The sequence below is a fragment of the Leptonotus elevatus genome, chromosome 3 (genome assembly GCF_054856555.1).
Source record: "Leptonotus elevatus isolate MCC_2025b chromosome 3, RoL_Lele_1.0, whole genome shotgun sequence".
NCBI classification, from domain to species: domain Eukaryota; kingdom Metazoa; phylum Chordata; class Actinopteri; order Syngnathiformes; family Syngnathidae; genus Leptonotus; species Leptonotus elevatus.
The window spans coordinates 14,389,748-14,411,178 of record NC_141241.1 but is presented as its reverse complement, the minus strand read 5'-3'; the positions used below and the strand labels follow the sequence as shown (position 1 = coordinate 14,411,178).

Here is a 21,431-nt window from a genome sequence, read left to right as displayed (position 1 = left end):
CAGCCCACAACACACCTGGTTACAACTAAATACAAGAGAATCCGTTCCCATGGATATAAATCAGATTAAAAGAATACAATAATAATAAGCCTGACTCCCTTGGTGACACAGCAAAATCCCCGGAACCTCCCTTTAGATTACGGAATGAATAGACAGACCCGTTGCTCTTTCTCATGAAAGTAACACAGATAAGAATATAGGTCTATTCATACAGCCATACTGAGTTAACATAATTATATACGGCTAAAATATAATTTAAAACTAAAAAACAATGTTAATAACTCATCATTCCCTCATTTGAGCTCTTGAGAGCTCAACACATTAAAACATATTTTTTTTTCAATGGTTGTGTGGTAAAAATAATTATCCTTAAAACATCCCTTTAGCAGAAGAGGAGGTAGTTTAGCAATCATATGACATTAAAAAACAATTTGATACATTTAAAAGATTTTTAGTGAAATAAGCATAGCATATGTGAGGCTTAACATAAAATGTTGTTCATTAAAAAGTGTCGCAATGTATCGGCAGACGAATATGTGTTCTTTGAAGCCATCTTGTGATGAAGTTCTTTGAAGGTCTTTTTTTTTTTTTTTTTTTTTTTTTAATGAAAAGAGTGTCGCAATAGTTCGTCTCTTCTTTAAGAATTTGGGGTAGACTACCCAAATTCTTCGATTTGTCACCTGGGATTATTCTGCCCAAAATGTGACTGATCAAAGGAATGATTGCCCAAAAAAAGGCACTTGCTCTTGATCCGTTGACTGATGTCCTCAAACGGCAGCTCCGGAACCGGGCACGGATTCAGCTGACGTGGCTCCAGGTCGGAGGTGATAAGATTGATGCTCCAGTTGTGGAATTTCGTCTCTCCTTTCAACCTGAGAGCATCAGTTGATGAGATGGCCGAGCCTGGCACGTCTCCTTTCCAGTTGTGGAATTTCTCCTCATCAACCCCCTGGGGCCGTTCTCCTGAGTGCAGAAACTTTTCATTTTTAGTTTCTCATAAACTCACATAAATTTTATTTGGAGGAAAAAACCCTGATAGTTTTTGTTAGTTGGGATTAGTAAATGTTATTTGATTAAGATCCGTAGGTCCTGTGCTGTTGGAACAGGAAAAGATCTATTTTTGTGACATTAAAATAGAGCCCAGCCCTTGATTGAGTTGAATGACATTCGCTCATTCATTAATATAAGACAGAGCTTATAAATATTTATCTTTCAAATAGGTTTTGTTCAATAATAGGTAATTTTTTACCATGACTAAATTTGTTCTAAATTTGCATAACTGTGCCTTTCATATCTTATTCTCTTCCCAGAATCCCATGACCGGCCGAATCCTGGCATGCTGGGAAAAACTCACATATATTCATATTATCTATACTCTTTTGCAAACACTGGGCTCCAAACATTACATTTTTCAAATGTGATTCTGAGATAAAAGATATAATATAATATAATTACCTTCATTCGGCGAATATGCATTATTGTCCTTGCTTGCTTCAGACTTACTTTGCGATCGATTTCCTCTGATAGATTTCTTCATATTCAAACTGTAAATTATCATTTTCAAACTCATCCTGTCAATTGGAGTGTAGGCCGATACCCCACAACCTTTTTAATTTCGTTTTTAAGTTTGATTTTAATTTTCTAACTCGTCTACATTGGTTAAATTCTTAAACATAAACTCCCTCATTTGACAAAGATCCACTGATTTTTTCAAACACGTCAAGATAAAGGGAGGACAAAATAGAGACCTCATGACTCAAAAGACGTCATAAATAACTCAACCCTCTAAATCAGGCTATGAGATAAACAAAAGAGCTACAAAACACTATAAAACTAAACATAAGCAGATACAACTTAAGACACTAATATATGATGACTTTGGGGCCATAAAAATAGAGGTAACCATATTACTCTAATTCTCCTAGAGTCCCGAAAATTATTTAAACTGCCAATCAACCTCACCTCTTTTATAGATTAGTGGGGCGGAGGATAAAATCACACAAAATTTACAAATATCTACCATTTCCTAGATTTAATCAAACTAAAAATCATCTTCAAACTGCTAATCTTTCACATATTAGCGGGGCTCATAAAAAACACAGCACACAAAATATTTCTGGGATTTATAAATCACAGTGCTGTTAAAAAAAAATCAAACTTAGCCATCAAACTCTTAGTTAGTCTTTTACTTGTTACTACTCATTTTATTCTATTATTTATTTTATACTATAGCTGCAGCTGGACGAAGTCCAAAAAAGTTCCTCACGGGGAAAATAAAAATATATCATATCATAACATATTAATAAAATTCCCATTGTACCAATTCAGAAACTGATTCTCCCAAAAATATAGGCAAAAATTTAGTAGGCTATAGATTGAAATAAATTTTCTCAATCCCTCATTTCAAATTTACATATGTCGTTTTCAATTTCCTGAAATATCTTGCTATAGATCACAGCTCCCCACTCAACACATTAAAAATGCCTTGCATATCACCATGTAGCATTTTACTGAATGGATCACATCTCATTCCGACCACCAACTTTCTTTGTCCAGACCCCCAGCAAAAGGCAGGACGGCAGCTGTTGTCAATGTTCAGTCCTGGCCAGCATGGCGGCTGTTGTGGCAGCAATGTTCAGAGCAGGCATTTAGATTTCCTCTGGATGCAAAACAGCCATAGGGGAGAAGTCACTAGAATGAGGCGTATACACAGTCACTGGGCATTGAGGTATTTGAACATCATGTTTTTCTTAGGCACAGGACGAGAAGACTGTTGCTCTGCGGCTTTTGACCTTTGATCTCTGCCACATCCATTCAGACGCTGTCTGCAATGTGGATCCGATGACACACAGTCTTTCTGAGAGCTCACCTGATCAAAAAATGCACATTCATTGATACAATGCTTTAAAAATGCCAGACTGAGGATATGGGATCATAGCAAGACAGTTCACTCCCTGCTTTCTCAAAAATGTTTCGTAAAAAACACAGCCTCTTTATTCATTTCTCTTTTTTTTTTCAATACCCCTTCAAATAGCTACTAGCCATACAACGTATCAGCAGCTGGGGCGCATCCCGTTCGCAGTTTGTAATCAGTGAAGGCCATCAAACCCTCATCTGCCTTGGAACTCAAACATCAGTTTCTGAAATGACACACTCAGAGAAAAAACAAATATTAAAAATCATTATCAACATGTCAATTTCAAGAACATTCATAACTCCTTATTCAACTATCTTACTTCCAGCCACAGCTATAAAGATGTAGGCATAATTATATCAACTCTCAAACAAAATGCCATTATTTTATCATTACTCTTTATTCATTTGTCCCGAAAAGGGAAAGTTAACAAATTAACCATCGTCATCAATCATTAAAATGTAAAGATTTATTAGCTCAGTCAAATACTATTACTTATTTTATATTATTTATTATTCCTCTCTTACCATTTTTACAAAAAAAGAGTCCCATTACGAGGACACATTATGCTCACAGCGCACAGCCCAGCCCCCACCTTTTTTTCTAACCTAGAAACGGGGGAAGGGGGGGGGGGGGGAATCTTAACATTATAAATCGCAAAACCTATTTTATCATATTCCCATTAATAAAACAAACGCCACTATCACAACAGTATCATCTCACACAAAACAACACCAAACTTAGTTAAAATATTAAAGAAAAACAAACAAAATCCCCATATGCACACTTCTCACTTACAAACCCCCACCTTTTTTTAGAAGCTAGGTCACACACTCAAATGCATACGCACACACTCTTCAGTCATTATAAAAAAATAAAATAAACGGTGTTATTCCTTCAATTCGTTGTCTACAAATCTTATAGCATTTAAACCGCAGCTTCGTACGGTAATTTCAGTAAACGGGTAACTTTAAACAACCCATCCGTAAACTGCTCCACAAATGCTGGAGTCATTTTAGCATCAAATTCAGCCTTTTTCCATTACCAACAAAGAAAATACAAAAGTCTGACATACCATTTTGTCCAGCGAAAGCTTTGTATACAATCGATCCATAGTTCGTTTTTTCATTGTTCATCGACGCTTTTATTTTTCGCTGAACCGGAAGCGCATTCAGGACAAACCATTCTGTATCCGGGTCGAAATCGCCTCCATTTTGTTTATAGTTTTTGATGTATACATTCGGTTTTAATACAGTGACGTCTCACTTTTAATATTAATAGTTCAATATGTTAACACATATGGCCACACACAGACAGACATAAGAATTACGTGACCTCTCGTTTATACACAGCGGTTACCCAATCCCGCTGAGCTAAACTGTTCTCCATACATTGCAAAATTTCTGCAAGGCGCTCATTTTCAAAATAAAATGTCACGTACCATCGAATTTAACCGTAGAACAAAAGGAATTCATACGGTAATCCTGACCCCAAAACTACAAAAGTAGGAACGCCAAAACTGAAATAAAATCTTTCACGTAATCTCTCGATTGCAAATACAGTGATACAAAAATCCAATCATCGCTGTAATCAACCTGGACCCCTTTCTGTTCAATTTCAAACAGGCGCTTTTTCAAATAAAAGACATATTACGTGTAGAGAACTTTCACACCAAGAGCCATGAACAATTATGTTACTTGTCCTCAAATCCGGCCAAAACTGCTTAAAAAACAGAAGCGCGTACCATAATCTTCGCGATCCTTAGTAACAAGAAGGACTTGTTACGTCATCCGGCAAACCCTTTTATTCAATATATATTATGGTCTAAGGATTCTTCATAGCGTTGACGAAAAACAAAACAAATCAAAAAATTAACCGCTATTTCTTCCTGTACAAAAAAAGCTTCATCACTTCGAGTCTGCATTACGTCACCTTCAAATGCACCACTCCACGACGTGTTTAGTTCAATATCGTCGGAATTATCACAACTCACAATAGAACGACATCAAACTACACTCGTTCACACAGATCTCTTTTTTTAAAATTTAGACAATTTTGGAAGACGAAAAAACCAGCTGCAGCGGACCAGACAGACAAAACTTCTTCTACGTGGATAAAGATCTCCACTTACCGTACTTTATTTATTTAGGCCTAGAAGTTCCGCCCGTCTTTGAACGCCGCAGCTTGTTCCATGTCAGAATAACACCTTCCGTTTGGTTCAACGGAGGAGACCATTCGTTATAATTCAGCGTCGGCGGTCACCATTTGTTAGAGTAGACAATATTTAGTATTGTACTCTTTGCGTGTTCAATTAACTGAATGGTGAGATTCTGTTGAAGAAGTTCCTTTGCAAAGGTTTTAATTACCAGAAGCTTCTGGTCCACATATGACAGACCATCCAAGCGATGTCTCTGTTCTGATGTGGCTCTCTCTCCCGCTCACATCGTTATTTATTCACAAAAAGGGTTCTAAAAAAAGGTCAGCCCACAACACACCTGGTTACAACTAAATACAAGAGAATCCGTTCCCATGGATATAAATCAGATTAAAAGAATACAATAATAATAAGCCTGACTCCCTTGGTGACACAGCAAAATCCCCGGAACCTCCCTTTAGATTACGGAATGAATAGATAGACCCGTTGCTCTTTCTCATGAAAGTAACACAGATAAGAATATAGGTCTATTCATACAGCCATACTGAGTTAACATAATTATATACGGCTAAAATATAATTTAAAACTAAAAAACAATGTTAATAACTCATCATTAGCGACCAGACAATTTCAAGTCAGCTACACCAAAGTTTGTTTGCTCAAATCCAGCTAGTTTATAGCCAGCTAGCATTTTATGCTACATTTGAGACTTCTGAAAATGAGGAGAAAACAAAAAAAAACTTGATGCTCAAAAGGCCACATTGTTACATTCAAACATAAATGACAATCATGGCTGATGGCAGATACAAGCCAAGTCTGTATTTGCTTTGTTAGTGAAGAGACAATATCACTTGACCTTCCTCACAACAATTATGTTTGTCCTTACAGTAATTTGCATATGAAGTGACATTTCACAGATGTTTTCATTTTCAAGTCAAAAAAAAGTTTTAAACACAGGCTGTTGTTGGTTGTCACAGTCTATAAATTTGTGGAAAAGAGTCAGCCACCACATAGATTTTTCTTTTGAGGTTTATTAGTTTATGAAATCCAATATTTCCACTACGTCTGTGGCCATGCCGAAGAAGTGCCCTCAAAGCCAAAAGCAGCTCGCTCTGATACAATCTCGTTGTATTTCTCCTTCTTTTTTCTTTTTATATTTAAGAGCATCTTCGAAATGAAGTCATGGAATTTTGTGAGCTTCATCATCACTCAATGATCATTTCTTTGTACTATTATTGTGGAAAACTGTTGGTGACAAGATTGGATTATTTAAAGTTCTACTCTTTTATGTGAGGATGATTTTTTTTTTCCTTCAAAACAAATCTCTACGAATCCATTGACAATCCGTAACTCAATAAGGGCCTGCACACAAAAAAATATTGCAAGTTCACTTTGTGGTTTTATTTGAATCAGGACTCATTAACATGTGTATATTACAATAAAAATTGTGTCACGCTGTGGGGAGAAATGAAGTGAGCTAAAGTACTTGCCAGCTTAAAAGCTTTCATTGGCTCATAATTATATAATGAACAAAATGTGGCTAGTAGGTTGTCACAAAACCTATTTATGCATTTTTGACACGTATCAAAATGAAATGCCAGAATAATTAAAGCCTCTTTCACACATCCATTAGGGAAAAGCATTTTCACCAACATCATCCATTTTCAAAATCTGAAGTGTAACGTTCATGCTAAATTGGTTTAAGCAGTTAACCAGAATAGTGACATCAATCTACAGTTGCTTTGTATATTCTATTAGCACAAGCTGTCTTGTGATTAAATTATATTCAATGTTCAATATTCAACAGTTAAAATGTTAGCTTACTATATTCATGTTCATCTACAAAACTTTCTTTCACAGGTCCGTACAGGTCCAAATAGGAAGTCTGAAACCTCAGTACAACATTAGCAAAGCACTTTTGGTGAAGATTTTGAAAATAAATACTTAACGTGTTAACAAAGACTTGCATTTCACTAATATTACATTTTACATGCCTGTAGTGTTTGAGGGTGGGCTTAATGTGTAGCTTGTCATGATAATTGATGTAGTAAATTATGTCTTTCTTATACCTCAACGCCCCTGTATGGTTAAGCTGTGAAAATATATTTGCTAAAACTCAGCTGGAATACATCCCACCAGATCGTCGTGGGCTTTCCACACCACGAGAGGCGCTAGCCGCTAGCTAGCTCACGAGCTAGCTCACGAGCTACCAAGCCTCTTATCTGGCCAGCTGGCCCGCCTGGGAATTTAAATAACATCAAACTGTTCTGTAAACTGTGGCACTCAGCAAAGATGCAAGATTTTGGAGTGGAGGCTTAGCTAGTGATGAGTTATTAACATTGTTTTTCAGTTTCAATTTATATTTTAGCCGTTTTGGATTTAGTTATAGCAGTATGGCTCAATGAATAGAATTGTATTCTTATCTGTGTTACTTTCATGAGAAAGGGCAACGGGTTTATTCCATTTGCTATCTTTAATGGGAGGGCTGGTCTCTGCCGGTCGGAAGAAGGGAGTCACAGGCTTATTATTATTGTTTTTCTCTAATCTGATTTATACCTATGGGAACTTGTTGAACTTGCTGATGGGAGGAGAAGGGGGATTTTCTTGTATTCACTGAGTTGCAAATAAATGTACTGTGGGCTGGAGGAGGAGCAGACTTTTGAACAGAACACTGCTTGGGTGACTTCAATTGTGTGATCAAAAGCTTCTGTTATAACTATACCTTTGCAAAGGGACTTCTTCACCAGAATCTCACCATTCAGTTAATTGAACACGTAAAGAGTACAATACTTAATATTGTCTACTCTAACACTAGCTGGCTAACTGCGCTCCGTAGTGGTACAAATGGGCATAGAAAGTACGGTACCTAATTGTTTTAGCCACGCCAAAAAAAGATCAGGAAAACTGGAATGGTAGAATTTTTTTATGGAATTAACTTAATCTTGGATGTATTTTGTTTTTGAGGTTTTTTGTGTTGTTGTTCTTTTTTAGCAATATACTAATGCAATCACACATGAAGGCTAAGTGTTACTTTAGAAACACATTCACAATTCTCCACCGACCACATTTTGGTTGAATTCTGAATTGTACAAGTTCAGGACCAATTTAAGGTTCCACTGTTAACGCATCAAGAAGAGGCAGTGACAAATCTTAATAATTAGCTTAGGCATTCTTGCAGGGACGGAATTATATAGTATGACAGATTCCTTGTGTATTTTCTTGCATGAAGTCATCTTTGAGATGATTTTGAGTTTGGAGCTGGAGCATCAAGAAAGGCCTTAAGAGGAGTTTTCAACCAGATTGCTGCCGAAAAAACAGACACATGCATCCTCAGAACATGCATCATTTTCAATTCTTGTCAGCAGATTTGTTTCAATTTCTCCTGCAGTGCGTGTTTTAATAGCTCAATCGCGGCTATAATAATTCACCCTGCATGTTTCCAAATCCTGTGGAGTGTGTAGGCTTCACATGTGTGGTGGTGTTGGCATGGAAACAGGATTGGCATTGCGATGGATCGAATTTTTCACCCTGAGCCCCCAGTTCCACACTGAGGAATGCATGACACTATCCCCTCCACCCAGCTGTTATTACGCCATGAAGGGGAGTGGGGAAGTGCGGTTGGTAATTGGTCAGGGTTTCAGCAAGTAAGCACGTGGATCGTCCACAACCTTGACAGACCTTATTTTTACCATTCCAATGGTTTTCAACTTCAGTCTTTGAAGGTGTTTCTGGAAATGTTTTATTTGTTGTGCCACCATTTTAAGAATGTGTTTATAGTCCCTCATCTAAGAGACACAAAGTGTTACTGAATTGAATTACACGTATCAAAATTTTGAATGAAAATTATTAATAACCTTTGGAGTCTCCAACAAGGCATTTGGAGTGCAGTGCATAGCTCCCCCCTAAAACAAAACTATTGATACCAACATTTATAATAAAATGTAATTAAAATCCAAATCAATAATTTATGTATTTTTAAAATATAAAAATAAAAACAGATATATACACAGACATTCCATCACAATCATACAGACAATTGACTGTTGAAAGAATAATCAATTCCTTAGTGACATCTAGTGGTTAAACAAGGTAAGTACAGCAATTGGCTCATAAATTATGTCGCATCCGATAAAAACAAAAACAGGTACGGAACTTTGAAGGGGGGGGGGGGGGGGGGCGGTGGGGGCACATATGGATATAGAACGTTTTCATATTTGTGTGACCTTTCTTTTCTTGACATTATGCTGCAAATAATAATTAAATGAAATAATAACAATAGTAATAGTAATAATGGAATAAAGGAATGTTGTGCATGATAATCAAAAGTGACTTAATGAATCGCCATCAAGCCAAGAACACAGTATACAATATACATTACAGTACACTAATTACAACTTTAATTTCTTCCTTTTATTCTTAGTAGTGGCAGCGGAATTAGTAGTAGTATACAATTACCAATACGATATCAATATACCCCAACAGACTCGTCTATCTCAAATTGCTGAATAGAATAAATAAAAAAAACTAAATGAAAGCAAAATCAATGTGCTAACCATTTGCTTTAAAAAAAGAAAATGAAAAAAAGAGACTTTTGACTTCCAATATAGTAAGTATATATAGCAAGTATTTTATACTTCAACTTTAGGTACTTGCTACTTTGTCATGCTTTTTTGTTGTTTTTGTTTTTTAAATATATTAAACACTCATATACAATTTTAAATATTAGCCATTCTGAATAAAGTCACAGATCCAGTTGACAAGTTGTCACATTTACTTTTATTGTAAAGGCAATGTTATTCCAAAATATTAACATGTTAGAGAGGGGGGAAAAAGAGGAAAGGGTGAGGAAAACAGTTTATAAACATCTACACAACACTTAGGTAAGAATCTTAAGATATTATAAAAATAAAAATAAATCCACGAGGAGAGGGGGGGAATCTAAATCTTTAAGAATGTTAACTAATATCCATTCCAAATGTGGTGCATCTACTGAACGACATTGTAGGGTAGAAATTCTATATTGTGTGACCCTAAAACATCAACAGAAGGCAGTGAAAAACATTTGGAATGGCTGGGCACCTGTGCTTTAAATTACTATTGTATAATACTAAGAATACCACAAGATATAATAGGTATTTATTTATTAAATCAATTCGAATAGTTCCAAGATATATTGTACCACAACACATTTACAGTAATCTTGCAAAAGTGCATCAGAGCTATACAGCACAGAAGAATCAGTCTTGTTTGAAGTGGCAGATCTTCATGTTTGTCTCCTGATGATAACTTTAAAACTTCTGCTAGCCTTCAACAGGACGATGGAATGAAACCAAACCCGATTTGGTTGCACTGCTGAATTGTAATGTCACAGGGAAGAGCCCTGAGGAAAGTGGAGTGGACAGCAGAGGGCGTTATTAGAACTTTAAACCAACAACTTCAAATCCCACCCACCCCTGCCATTGCCCCCAATCAGAATCATCAAAATAAACAGAAATTGACTTTTATTACTAGTAGATGTATAGTATGTGACATTAGAGTGCCATCAAAGCCCTAAATAGAGTGCACTGGGCCGTCGGGTGACAACAGACAATGCTTGGTCTTGTTCTGAGCCCCCCATGCATCCTTCTTAGCAGGGGTGCACGTTACAAGCTCGGATCTCCTTTCTGTCCTTGCAGCTGGACAATTGTGCAGTCTTGAACCTTTGCTTCACAGTCATGAGCCGTTCTTGAATACCTCCGCCACACACTTTGGTGCATTCCGTCCAATTTGACCACGGCCGCATTTTACATCCTAGATGAATGACAGGAAGATGGACAGATTGACACAGATGTTTTGTTGAATATATTTGACGTGTTTGTCAGTGAAGAATGTGAATAGCCTGAACAACAGATGGATATTTATACAGACTTCCTTCATAAAACAACACCTATATAGCATTAAATTAATGCACAAATACAGATTTTTTTTAAAAACTGAATAATACACATCTAACCATTTAAAAGATGCCTAGTTAGTCAGCCCAGCAGCTGAAAAAGAAACGATTGAACATGTTAACATGCTAATTAAATAGCGATGTCTCTTTATTTAGCAGTAGCTTTATTTACAACATGTAATGTTACTGCTTTCGGCCCCAGCAGAAACCCTTCAGACAGCAAACTGCTTGGGCCTTAAATACTGGCACCCTCTGCTGGTTGCTCTAGTAACATCAATTGTACTACACTTTAAAAACATTTGGGTAAAAAATAACTCAATTTGGGTCAAAATGAGACCGACCAAAACTTGGGTCAATTTGACCCAACTTTTCATTTGCTTTATACAAACTGATCCATTTTTTAAATATATATTTGGGGGGGGGGGGTGTTACAAAACAACCCCCCCCCCCAACCCCCCCCCCCCCCAATGGGTCAGTTTGAAGAACAAGGTTCTGTACAAGAGCAACCTATAATTACTATTCATTCATTCAATTCTGCATGAAAATCTGTTGGTCAGTAACATGATGACGTCTGTTTGCTTCACAAAAAAAGCTTGAAATGGAAAGTAAAGCTAAAGTGCTCTTGTGGGATGAATAGAGTAGATTAGATTACAATGACTTGATGAGAGACACCAACCTGGATGCTCAGAGGCGACCTCAGTCCTGCCCTGTTTGCTCCTCCTTTTTTCCCGCAGCTCCTTGCGTCGTTTCTTCTCCTCGCCGTTCCCCTGTCCTCCCCTGGTGCACTTCCTGATCTTACACTTCTTCCTCTGGATGCTTTCAGGACAGTGGTCCCCCCCAAACTGAGGCTCCAGCTTGACTGTGCGTGTCCTGATGGTGTGGCCTTTCCCGCAGGACTTGTTACACTCGGACCACTCGCTCCAATCGGACATGAGGCAGTCTATGGCTGACAAGTGAATAAGACAATTAAGATGGCGTGAGGAAAACTGACTACTAGTTTAATTTACATGAAGGTAAGAATCCTGTAAAAAAAAAAAAACGTGAGCTTTTCATCCAGTATTTTTATACCACCTGTCACATACAAATTTGAAGATGTTAAAAACAGATATATACCCTTTCAAGCATCTAAAATAAAATGGTGGTACCGCATGAGGAAGTCTATAGTGGCAGAGAAGTATAGGTATGTTAGAATAGTACAGGTGAGTAGATGTGACTGAGGAGTTTAAGATGGAGGTGGGAACGCATCGGGGATCAGCTCTGAGCTACTTCCTGCTTGCAACTGATGGATCATGATATTCACAGATGACTTTGTGATTCCGTAGTGAAAGCACGGAGCAGGTGGAGGAACATTTAGAAAGGCGGAGCCATGTGCTAGAAAGGAGAGGAATGAAGATTAGCAGAAGTACAGGCAGTACAGTTTGTGCATGTCCAGCTGGGTTTTCGCCCCCATTTATAATTGTAAGTTCTAAAATAATCATAGTAAGTTGACATAAGTGTTATTCAAATTCGAAATGTTGCTGTTTGTCAACATTATCAATATTCTGAGCCCCACAATAGCCTACTTTAAACCCTCTTCTGTCTCCTGCTTCCACAGCTGAAAAATAAAGTTGTTAAACTGACTCGTTAAGCCAAATACAAATTAAGTTAATTAACTTTTTATTACAGGAAACACAATTAGCACCTCATTTAAAGTGACAAACAAGTGAATCTAAGTGGACTTTAAATGTACTGAAGAACTTGGGGTCATCGACTTCTTTTTAGGTCTTGGGGGCACAACGTCCCCAAAAAAATTCTTGACAATAATATGATCTATGCAGCCCCACTAGTCTAAATACAGTATTAATAATGCAGCAAAATCCAGCCATTCTTATCCATCTCGGGGAGGAGGCCATTTTGCCACTTGCTGACAACTGAAGATAAGATCACGGTTGCTCAGGTCTCAGGTAACAACCAATCACAGCTCAGCTTCAGAAAACAGGTGAGCTGTGGTTGGTTCATTGTCTGAGCCCTGAGCAACTGTGATGTCATCTTCAGTCGACAGCAAGTGGCAAAATGGCCGCCCCCTGAGCTGGATAAAAACGCCTGGATTTTCCTCCATAATTTATATTCCACAATTGTAATATTAATCACAATGTCATGTTGAGATTAGAGAGGTCACATATAACATAGTATTGTTAAGAAATGTTTAAGGTTGACTTCCACTTTAACATCAAGTGTACACTGTAACGTGCTTGCATATTTGCAAGTAACCTATACTGTACATGTCAAGTATTTACAACTTACGACATTCCGGTAGCATGCACTTCTCCACCTGATCCAACTCTTCGGTGCAGTCTCCAAGCTCAACAGGCGACTTGAGCATACGCTGGCGTGTTCGTAGACCCTTCCCACACGTGACGCTGCAGTCGCTCCAGTCGGACCACGTAGTCAGCATGCACGGGATTGTATCTATACACAATTACAGTCGAACACATTTGATCTTAAAAAAGATTTGTGATGATACTTGGCCATCATTGGCTGCAGGTGACATGTTACACTTATTGGGCGATGTGCGGTGCAGGAATTCGGTGTGCTCGGTCGTCGACATGTGGCTCTTGTGATGGTACGTCGTGTGATTTTTTTTTTATATTGTAATCCATCTCCCAGTCAATCCTATACCTATGTCTTAAATTGAAATAATTTGAAAATAAATAAATAAATAAATCTTATTTAATTTTTCAATAAAGAATGGTTCAGTGAATGTGCATTAAGTAAGTTAAGTAAGTAAGTTTCATATTTGATGAATATTTTTGCATAAGGCTTTTCTCATTTACTCACGACATTCTGGCATCATGCACTTCTCCACTTCGAGAACCTCCGCTCCACAAATGGAACCATCTGCAGGAGGCATCTTCACCATGCGCTCCCTTCGCTTCATGCCCAGACCACAAGTGGCGCTGCAGGTATCCCATTCGCCCCATTCAGTTACCAGGCAGCTGCTCGGAGCTGAGCACAAACAGGGAAAATTAGTTTAAAAATGTCTGACATTTAAGTTTTACGTGTTAAAAGTTGGGGTGTCAGGCAATTATTTAAAAAAAAAAGTAATTAATTGCATGATTTCAATGGTTAACTCACAATTAATCGCACATTTTACATATGTTCTAAATGTACAATAAAATATACAATAGATTTTTTTTCATACTCTTAACATAAAAGTGACATTTTTTAAACTATATATAATAGAAATATGGCTGCATCTTTTAGTCATTGATACAGTAATTTCATAATAATTCATGAAGTCGAGTTAAAATTAAATATATGTACAGTTATGAGTGTGATATTCATTTGTGTTGAGGTAATTTTTCTGCCACTAGATGGCATAATTGCATTTGTAAGACGTAGGTGACAGCTCAGTACATTTGTCTTTTTTTCCCTTTTAATATTTAATATTTTATTTAACATGAAGTAACTTGTGAAATTCTGCACATTTTTAAAATTGCAAAATACAACTTAACCCCAGTCTCTACAAATATATGCATTGTTATGAAATTTATTACTGCTAAATTTTGACGTGGACGTGTCTGCAGACTGGAAATCCCCCAGTACAGGCTTTCCATGTAAGGGGCTGTCATTTATCGCGTGGTGTTAAAAGAACTTAAAAGCAACTCAAAATGAACACTAATTTTGACACCCCTAGTTATGAAAACAAAGGCAAATTTTCTCCTTACAGCACTCCTCATTGACAACACAATCTTCAGTCTCCTCTGTGGTCAGCGTGCAGAGTGAACCGTCGTCTGGGAATTGCTTTACGTAACGTTCCCGGGACCGTTTGCCTTGCCCACATGACACACTACATGGAGACCAGGTGATCCACTCTGACATCATACAGGTGGATGCATCTAAAGAGTCAAATAGAAAGTGAAATTATACTTTGAACAAACTTTCCTAAGTGAATCACGCTCACAAAGCACATTTAAAAGTCTGTTTAACGGAGTCTGCAATAACATTTAAAAGCTTCCCAAAGATACAACAGGTTCTCTTTAATTTATGTCTGACTTTATGTATCGCACTACACTAATAAACTATGGTCATAACCCGTCACTTTGTAAACTGTAAAAAGGAAGTAATAATCCATAACTCTCAATAAGAAAATGAGAGCGACATCAAAGTGGTTGTAAAGCATCTTAGGCAGGTGTCATCCTTCAGACTGAGTGTCTGGAATGATGACTTCATCATATATATGTATATATATTTTCTGTTGTCTCTGGGACCTTGAAAGGTCAAATACATGCCCTCATCACTGCATCCGGGCCCCATGCAAGGCTCAAAATCTTGTGTGTGAGGACAGGGAACGCTGAGATCCAACTGGGCCTTGAGCATCCTCTGCCTCATCCGCTTGCCCTTCTCACATGTAGCCGAGCTGCAGGCCGACCACGGAGACCAGTTGGAGTAGATGCATGTCTCAGGGGTGTCGTCTGCTGGGAGCCAAATAAAAGAGATGCTATAAACACCTTCTGCTGCAAATGCAATGCTGGTGTAAAGAGAAATAGTTTCGATCCAGACCTTCCTCTTTCTCCTCCTGGGCAATATCTGCCACAATATCATCCACATTGTCTGGCACAACGTTGCACTGCTCACCCTGCGGATTCAAACGTAACACTCATTGCTCTTTTTCAGTTTTCCTAACCTCGCGCAGATAAACTAATTATGGCAGAATCATGACTTGTTAGTAGTAAGCAGGATGGAATATGGTTACAGATAACATTGAAATAAAATTCCCAAACCTGCCACTAGATGTCACTCAAGGACTTATATTACATAAATCCATCCATCCGTTTTTCTACATGGTCGCCAGTCAGTCACAAGAGTACATGTAGAGCAGGGATAGAGAACGCTGGTCCTCGAGAAGACACTGTCCTGCCTGTTTTCCATGTCTCTCTCCTCAAACACAGCTGACTCAATTGATCAGCTAATCAGCAACTCTGTAGTAGCCTGATAACGATCTTGTTCATCAGTCAGGTGTGCTGATGGAGGGAGACATGGAAAACAGGCAGGACAGCGGCTCTCGAGGACCAGGGTTCCCCCCCACCACTGATGTAGAGGCTGACAACAATTCACATTCACACCGCTACTAAGTGGGAATTGAAGACACACTGCTGGCACAGAGAGGGTGTGAGGAGAGTAAACCACCAAAACATCAGGGTTTTAAGATTATTTCACCTGCATCTCTAGTTTCACCCTAAACCGTGTTGACCCAAGCCTTTATGGCACATAACAATCAGAATCATCTTCATTAGCCAAGCATGTTAAAACACACAAAATAATTTGTCTCTTGTAGTTGGAGCCACTCTAGTAGCACAGCAAACAAGCCGCTATAACAAAATATGCAACAATTAATTGTCCAGGCTACAATATTAAAAGGAAGGGAAAAAAACTACACATTTTAAATGACAACTTTTTCATTATATTTGTGGTTGTTTAAATTACGTTAACACTAGCATCCCAGTATATATTGTCTGTTCGAAATACGCGCACTTTTCTTTTCAATTGGGGCAGCGCAGCAGTGCAACCCACTTTTATTAATACTCATGACTTTAACGTTCTGCTTTTTGACCACAGCAACACGTAACACATCCACCTCTCCACTTTGATGGTGTAGAAAGTATAATAAAGGGAAGCCAATTCCACTTTTATGTGAGTTCTAATTTGTTTTTAGTAGGAGCGGGATAGTGCATTAGGCTTGGGTAATAAAATAATAATGTGATGTACCTGTAATAGTCCCGTTGTAAATACTGTAGTTTTTAAATGATCAACTCAATGTAACACATACACACCAAACTATAAAGACGGTATACAAAAATGGCAAAGTTGATAATTAATCAAATATTTATGCATCCTACAGCTTCTTACTCAAAATCTCCTTACATCAGCTGTGTTATTAGGTCACACGATAATGTCTGTGCGGTTAAATCAGGTCTGCATAAGGTAGAACTAAATCGGTCAGGTTCGTGTGATAGGCCAAAGCTGACAGTGGCCACACACAACAAACAAAAATATAGGAGCAGAATCAAATATTCAGGACTTGTCTTGCATCATGTGTAGCATCATATCCCACTTTTATATTCTAATTGTTTTCGTCCAGGCTTGTGACTAGCATGACAACCGACCTTTCTGGCAATACGTTCCACTATGACCCTGGCCACAGGACTGATGGCTCCTCCTTCTGGGTCATAGAAAGGACTCTGAGGGTGGTCAAGACTGGTCAAAGAACGGATCTTGTCTTCGGGCACCGTAGGCTTGTTGGGAGACTAAAAGAGACACACAATAGGATTAAAAAAACAACAACACTAATTGCATTGGCACTCATTAGAGCTTAGACGTCAGCTGAGGTATAACAATGCTGAACATGCCAGGTGATGCTGTTCCACCCCAGTGCTGTATGTGGCAGTAATGTGCATTGAAGGGTGATAACTATTCAGTGCAAGGAGAATATAACGTTGAAAAGTTCTGTTTCTCAACCCAAATCCACTCTAAAACTACAGTAGAAACTCAAATCTATTCTGTTGCTTGTAGTATTTGTTTGATACTTGCTGTCACAAAGTGTTACTGAAGTTGACTACAATATACGGAAGTAGCTGAAAGGGAAAAAGAAGAGTGAATTTATTCCTGCTTGATGCCAAGGTAGGATAAAGAGGATCACCGAGGATTTCACACATGGAGCCATGGAGTTTGCTCTTACTCTAACACACACGCATATCAATCTCATAGTGTTGACATAAGGCACATAGTAAATAGCGCCTCAAGGTGAGGGCAAGAGAGGAAGATGTCCTTGTCGGTTCTCTTGTCGGAGAATTTGATGGGTGATGATTTGGCTTGATGTGTTGCAAACTGGCAGTGCATGTATGAAAAAGTGGGGCGGGCAGTGGCTGTCAATGTGAAAGGTAGGCAGGTAGAGGAAGACGGGGTGTACTGACAAGGTCAGAATGATTCTGAGTGAGAGAGAGGCGGGGTCGGGTTATTCAGGGGGAAGAAGTGGATAGGGAAAGTTTTTGTGACTTCAGTGGTTTGATAGGGTCTGAAATAGTGCAGAACAAGAGCACTCAATTGAGAGGAGAGGCCATAAAGGCCAAACACCAGCGTCGTGTCACTGGCGATAATATATTTTATGGGTCAGATCTTTCACAATGATAGATTAAGGAATCTGCTATAACTGGAGCTTCACCAAATGTAATATTGTGTTCTTTAGTCCTTACTTTGCTAGTAAGATACAGGATAATGCCGGTGAAAATAATGATACAATATTCAATTGCCCTCAGATTTATTTTTATTTGTATTATTATATTTATCTATTTCAGGTTTATAAGACGCACATATTACATGTAAAAATATGAGTGAAAACAAAAAAACGATCATTGATTCGTTATCTCCAAGCTTATAAGCAACCGCTCGATTGCCTTTTTTGCAACAGCCAGGTCGGTCACCTTCAACTTGAAGGCTGCATTACGTCGTGCATGCTTTACACTTCAACATGGAGGACATTGAACATTTATGAACAGTATGCAATTTTTTGAGGGCAAGTTGACTTGAGAAGAAGCTTGGAATCGTTGTGTTTTCCATTTTTCATTACGCCTGCACAGCAACTCCAGACACCTCCAATGACTACCATGCATGTGTGATGATGTTGATTCACTCACAAATCTCCGAAGATACATGCCTGTGGGATTTAGTCGCCTGGTGCTGGGCCACACTCTAATTGCTATACACGGCCCTTATGATTATATTAGCTTCCTCGACTGCCCTCTCATTTGCACTCAAATTGAACTGCATAGCCACTCCCACTATACACGGGTAGCACTACCTTGCTCATTACTTCTCTCCTGTCCTTCCCTCTCCTGCCCTGTCCAATCACTTCCAACCCGGTCCACAGAATAGAGATAGAATCCAACTCCTGCATAACATCACTGTTGTCATATAACTTTTTATACGGTTAATGTTCTCTGTTGCTTTTTGCTTTGTTCTCTCTTTTCTCTCTGTTAATGCCCTCTCAAACCTCGTTTTTTTTTTCAAACTGTGTTTCCAGTAACTATCCATCACTACTACATCAACACAAATAATAAGCCTAATTATCATAAATACATACAATTGTATCTCACTGACCTCGTATGACACACCACTGTCAGTGCCTGCATCCCAAGGGATGAGATCCTGCACTACCTTTTGAGCCCATCCACACTCTTTGGTACACAAGTCCTCTGCAGACAGACCCACGTTCCAGTCGGGACTGGGCCCCAGCATGGTCAGGAAGGACATGAGGTGACGGGTCCGGTCAACCGAGAACTCTGCAGATGGTGCAGCCCGCCTGGTGGGAGAAAATGAGAAAATATGAGTTGATTATGTTCTATTATAGCTCCCAGAAGGCAACTAAATAAGATTTAGACTCAGTCGACCACATCGACTGAGGTTGCTTAACAGTGAAAATGCAAAACAGAACTTCTTCAAATAGCAGATAAAGAAGTACAGTATATGGATTTAAAAGCCTTGTGGGGTATGTGTCCAAATTTAAAAAAAAAATATTATTAAGACTGCAGTGATCAATCAGCAACGAGACTACACGCTGTCATCTGTCATAGTTTTCTTGTAGATTCCAGCACCGCACCGAGTTAGAGCGCTCTCACAGCAGGGCTCTGACAACAAGCTCCATGCACAGAAGGTGACAAAGACAGCTCTCAACAATGCAAAATTGTCATCAAGTCAAGCTTTCAAAGCATTTTTCTCTAACTTATAATTAAATATGCATTTTAAGACAGCGTTTATGAGATCAGAACACAAAAGTGGCTTCTTATTGTTGCATCTCCAATTGATGGGGAATAAAAATATCCGCTTGTCTCTCTGGATCTATGATTGGCAGCTAGAGTAATTAAAATGATGTTCAAATTAAAAGTGAACCCATACTTAGTGTCATATAGACAATTAACAGGCCACCGTTTTTTTCCCCCCACGTGTCATTTTAATGCATTTGACTCCATTGCACTCAGTCCTGTCCTTGAGCACTTTTGCTAATGATGGCCCCTAAAGGCGAGGAACAGCCGTCATCCCCCGGGAACGTGCAACCCGAGTCTACACTCAGTCGCCTTTTACTCCGCAAACACTGGAACTCTGACATTTATCTTCGACACCACCTGGGCTCCACAAGACGTCACTGACAGCAAAGGAGAGACAGAGCAAGGCTGGTCGCACACAAGGAGGCCGTTAATCACCGCAGACTACCTCAGCAGACCACTTTTGTTATTCCAAAATTCTTGCTCGCCTTTCAAAAGTATGAACTCAGGTGAAAATGTTTGTCAGTTTGTTGCTGAAAGGTGAGAGAGGCACTTTCCCGCAGATTCACGGCAGCTTCCTCTGTGCTCCAGTTTGATTATTCAAGTTGGCCAATGCAGGCCTAACGAAAACAAACAAACCAAAAAAACATGTATGCGGAAAGGAATTCAAATGTCAAGATTTGAATAAAATTCTCATTCTACTTCAACACTGTCAGCAAATTGAAGTTCATTTCAGTCTACACTGATTATTCAGCAGTGACTTTTCAGTACACACTAAAATAAAATAAAATAAAATAAAAAAACACCCACGTGTGGAATGACCAATTGTATAGATTTTTGAAGAAAAAAATGTATTTTGCCAAATTGTGACGTTTCAGCACGACGATCGATGGACGGATGGTTGGATAGACAGACAGACAGACAGACAGACAGACAGACAGACAGATAGATAGATCGAAATATATTGTATTGCATTGTAAGACATTGTCTAAAGATTGACCAATCAAAACCAGTATTTGCTCTTTTTATGCCCAACATTACCACCCACTCTCCTACCTATCCCCAGACAAGCAAATAGGCACTTGCATTAATGCATATCACATACAAAGATAATATAAAGTTGTGGGTCTTCACAACCGTATTTCTCCATTTTTTAGTAAAAGACACACTTTTTCTTTATAGTTTTTCTTTTATATGGACATACATCTCATTTTGATGATTTGCTGTCACAGCCATTATTGTCTCTGTACAAAGTCTCGGAATGAAACAATGAATTGTCTGCGTATAAAGCGTAGAGTAAGCAAATTATTCCCGGTGGATATCCTCAATTCTAATCCTGGCTATGCAATACTCTTTGGAGATTAAAGTCATCGGCCTTTTGGTTTGGGAGTAAACAACATCGCGCAGGTTGTTGCCATTGAAGTTCTTTGCACGCTGAGCCAACAAGCATCTTGTTTTTCTCATGAATAAGAGATTAAATAGCTTCAGGGGCTAATGAACTCTGTAAGAATGCGGGAGACGGCAGTTTCAGGGATGAGTTTGTACTGATCAGCAAGTACTGGGCCCAACTTGTTAGATGCTTAACCGGCCTCAAAAATGTAGTTCCTACTATGTGTTCTCACTATGGTGGTC

At 38.6% G+C, this 21,431-nt stretch overlaps 1 protein-coding gene and 1 long non-coding RNA gene across 3 annotated transcripts in view; both read right to left on the bottom strand.

Moving 5' to 3' along the window:
• Nucleotides 1-578: 578 nt before the first annotated feature.
• On the bottom strand, nucleotides 579-4,934 carry LOC147177050 (uncharacterized). Its single transcript, XR_015094288.1, has 2 exons — nucleotides 3,990-4,934; nucleotides 579-963 (listed from the first exon to the last, which is right to left on the bottom strand). It is a non-coding gene; the product is annotated as an uncharacterized LOC147177050 (long non-coding RNA).
• Nucleotides 4,935-9,826: 4,892 nt separating this feature from the next.
• spon1a (spondin 1a) overlaps nucleotides 9,827-21,431 on the bottom strand; it is a 48,696-nt gene continuing 37,091 nt past the window's right edge. Inside the window, exons 8-16 of one of the 2 annotated variants that reach the window (XM_086072067.1) lie at nucleotides 19,138-19,339; nucleotides 17,148-17,288; nucleotides 15,544-15,619; nucleotides 15,273-15,458; nucleotides 14,709-14,879; nucleotides 13,819-13,986; nucleotides 13,285-13,449; nucleotides 11,678-11,947; nucleotides 9,827-10,859 (exon numbers count right to left, since the gene is read on the bottom strand). In XM_086072067.1, the coding sequence (XP_085928193.1) occupies nucleotides 10,696-10,859; nucleotides 11,678-11,947; nucleotides 13,285-13,449; nucleotides 13,819-13,986; nucleotides 14,709-14,879; nucleotides 15,273-15,458; nucleotides 15,544-15,619; nucleotides 17,148-17,288; nucleotides 19,138-19,339 (1,543 nt within the window). In that variant the 3' untranslated portion in view covers nucleotides 9,827-10,695. The remainder of the gene's footprint in view (nucleotides 10,860-11,677; nucleotides 11,948-13,284; nucleotides 13,450-13,818; nucleotides 13,987-14,708; nucleotides 14,880-15,272; nucleotides 15,459-15,543; nucleotides 15,620-17,147; nucleotides 17,289-19,137; nucleotides 19,340-21,431) is intronic. The other variant, XM_086072068.1, reaches the window with a different exon arrangement.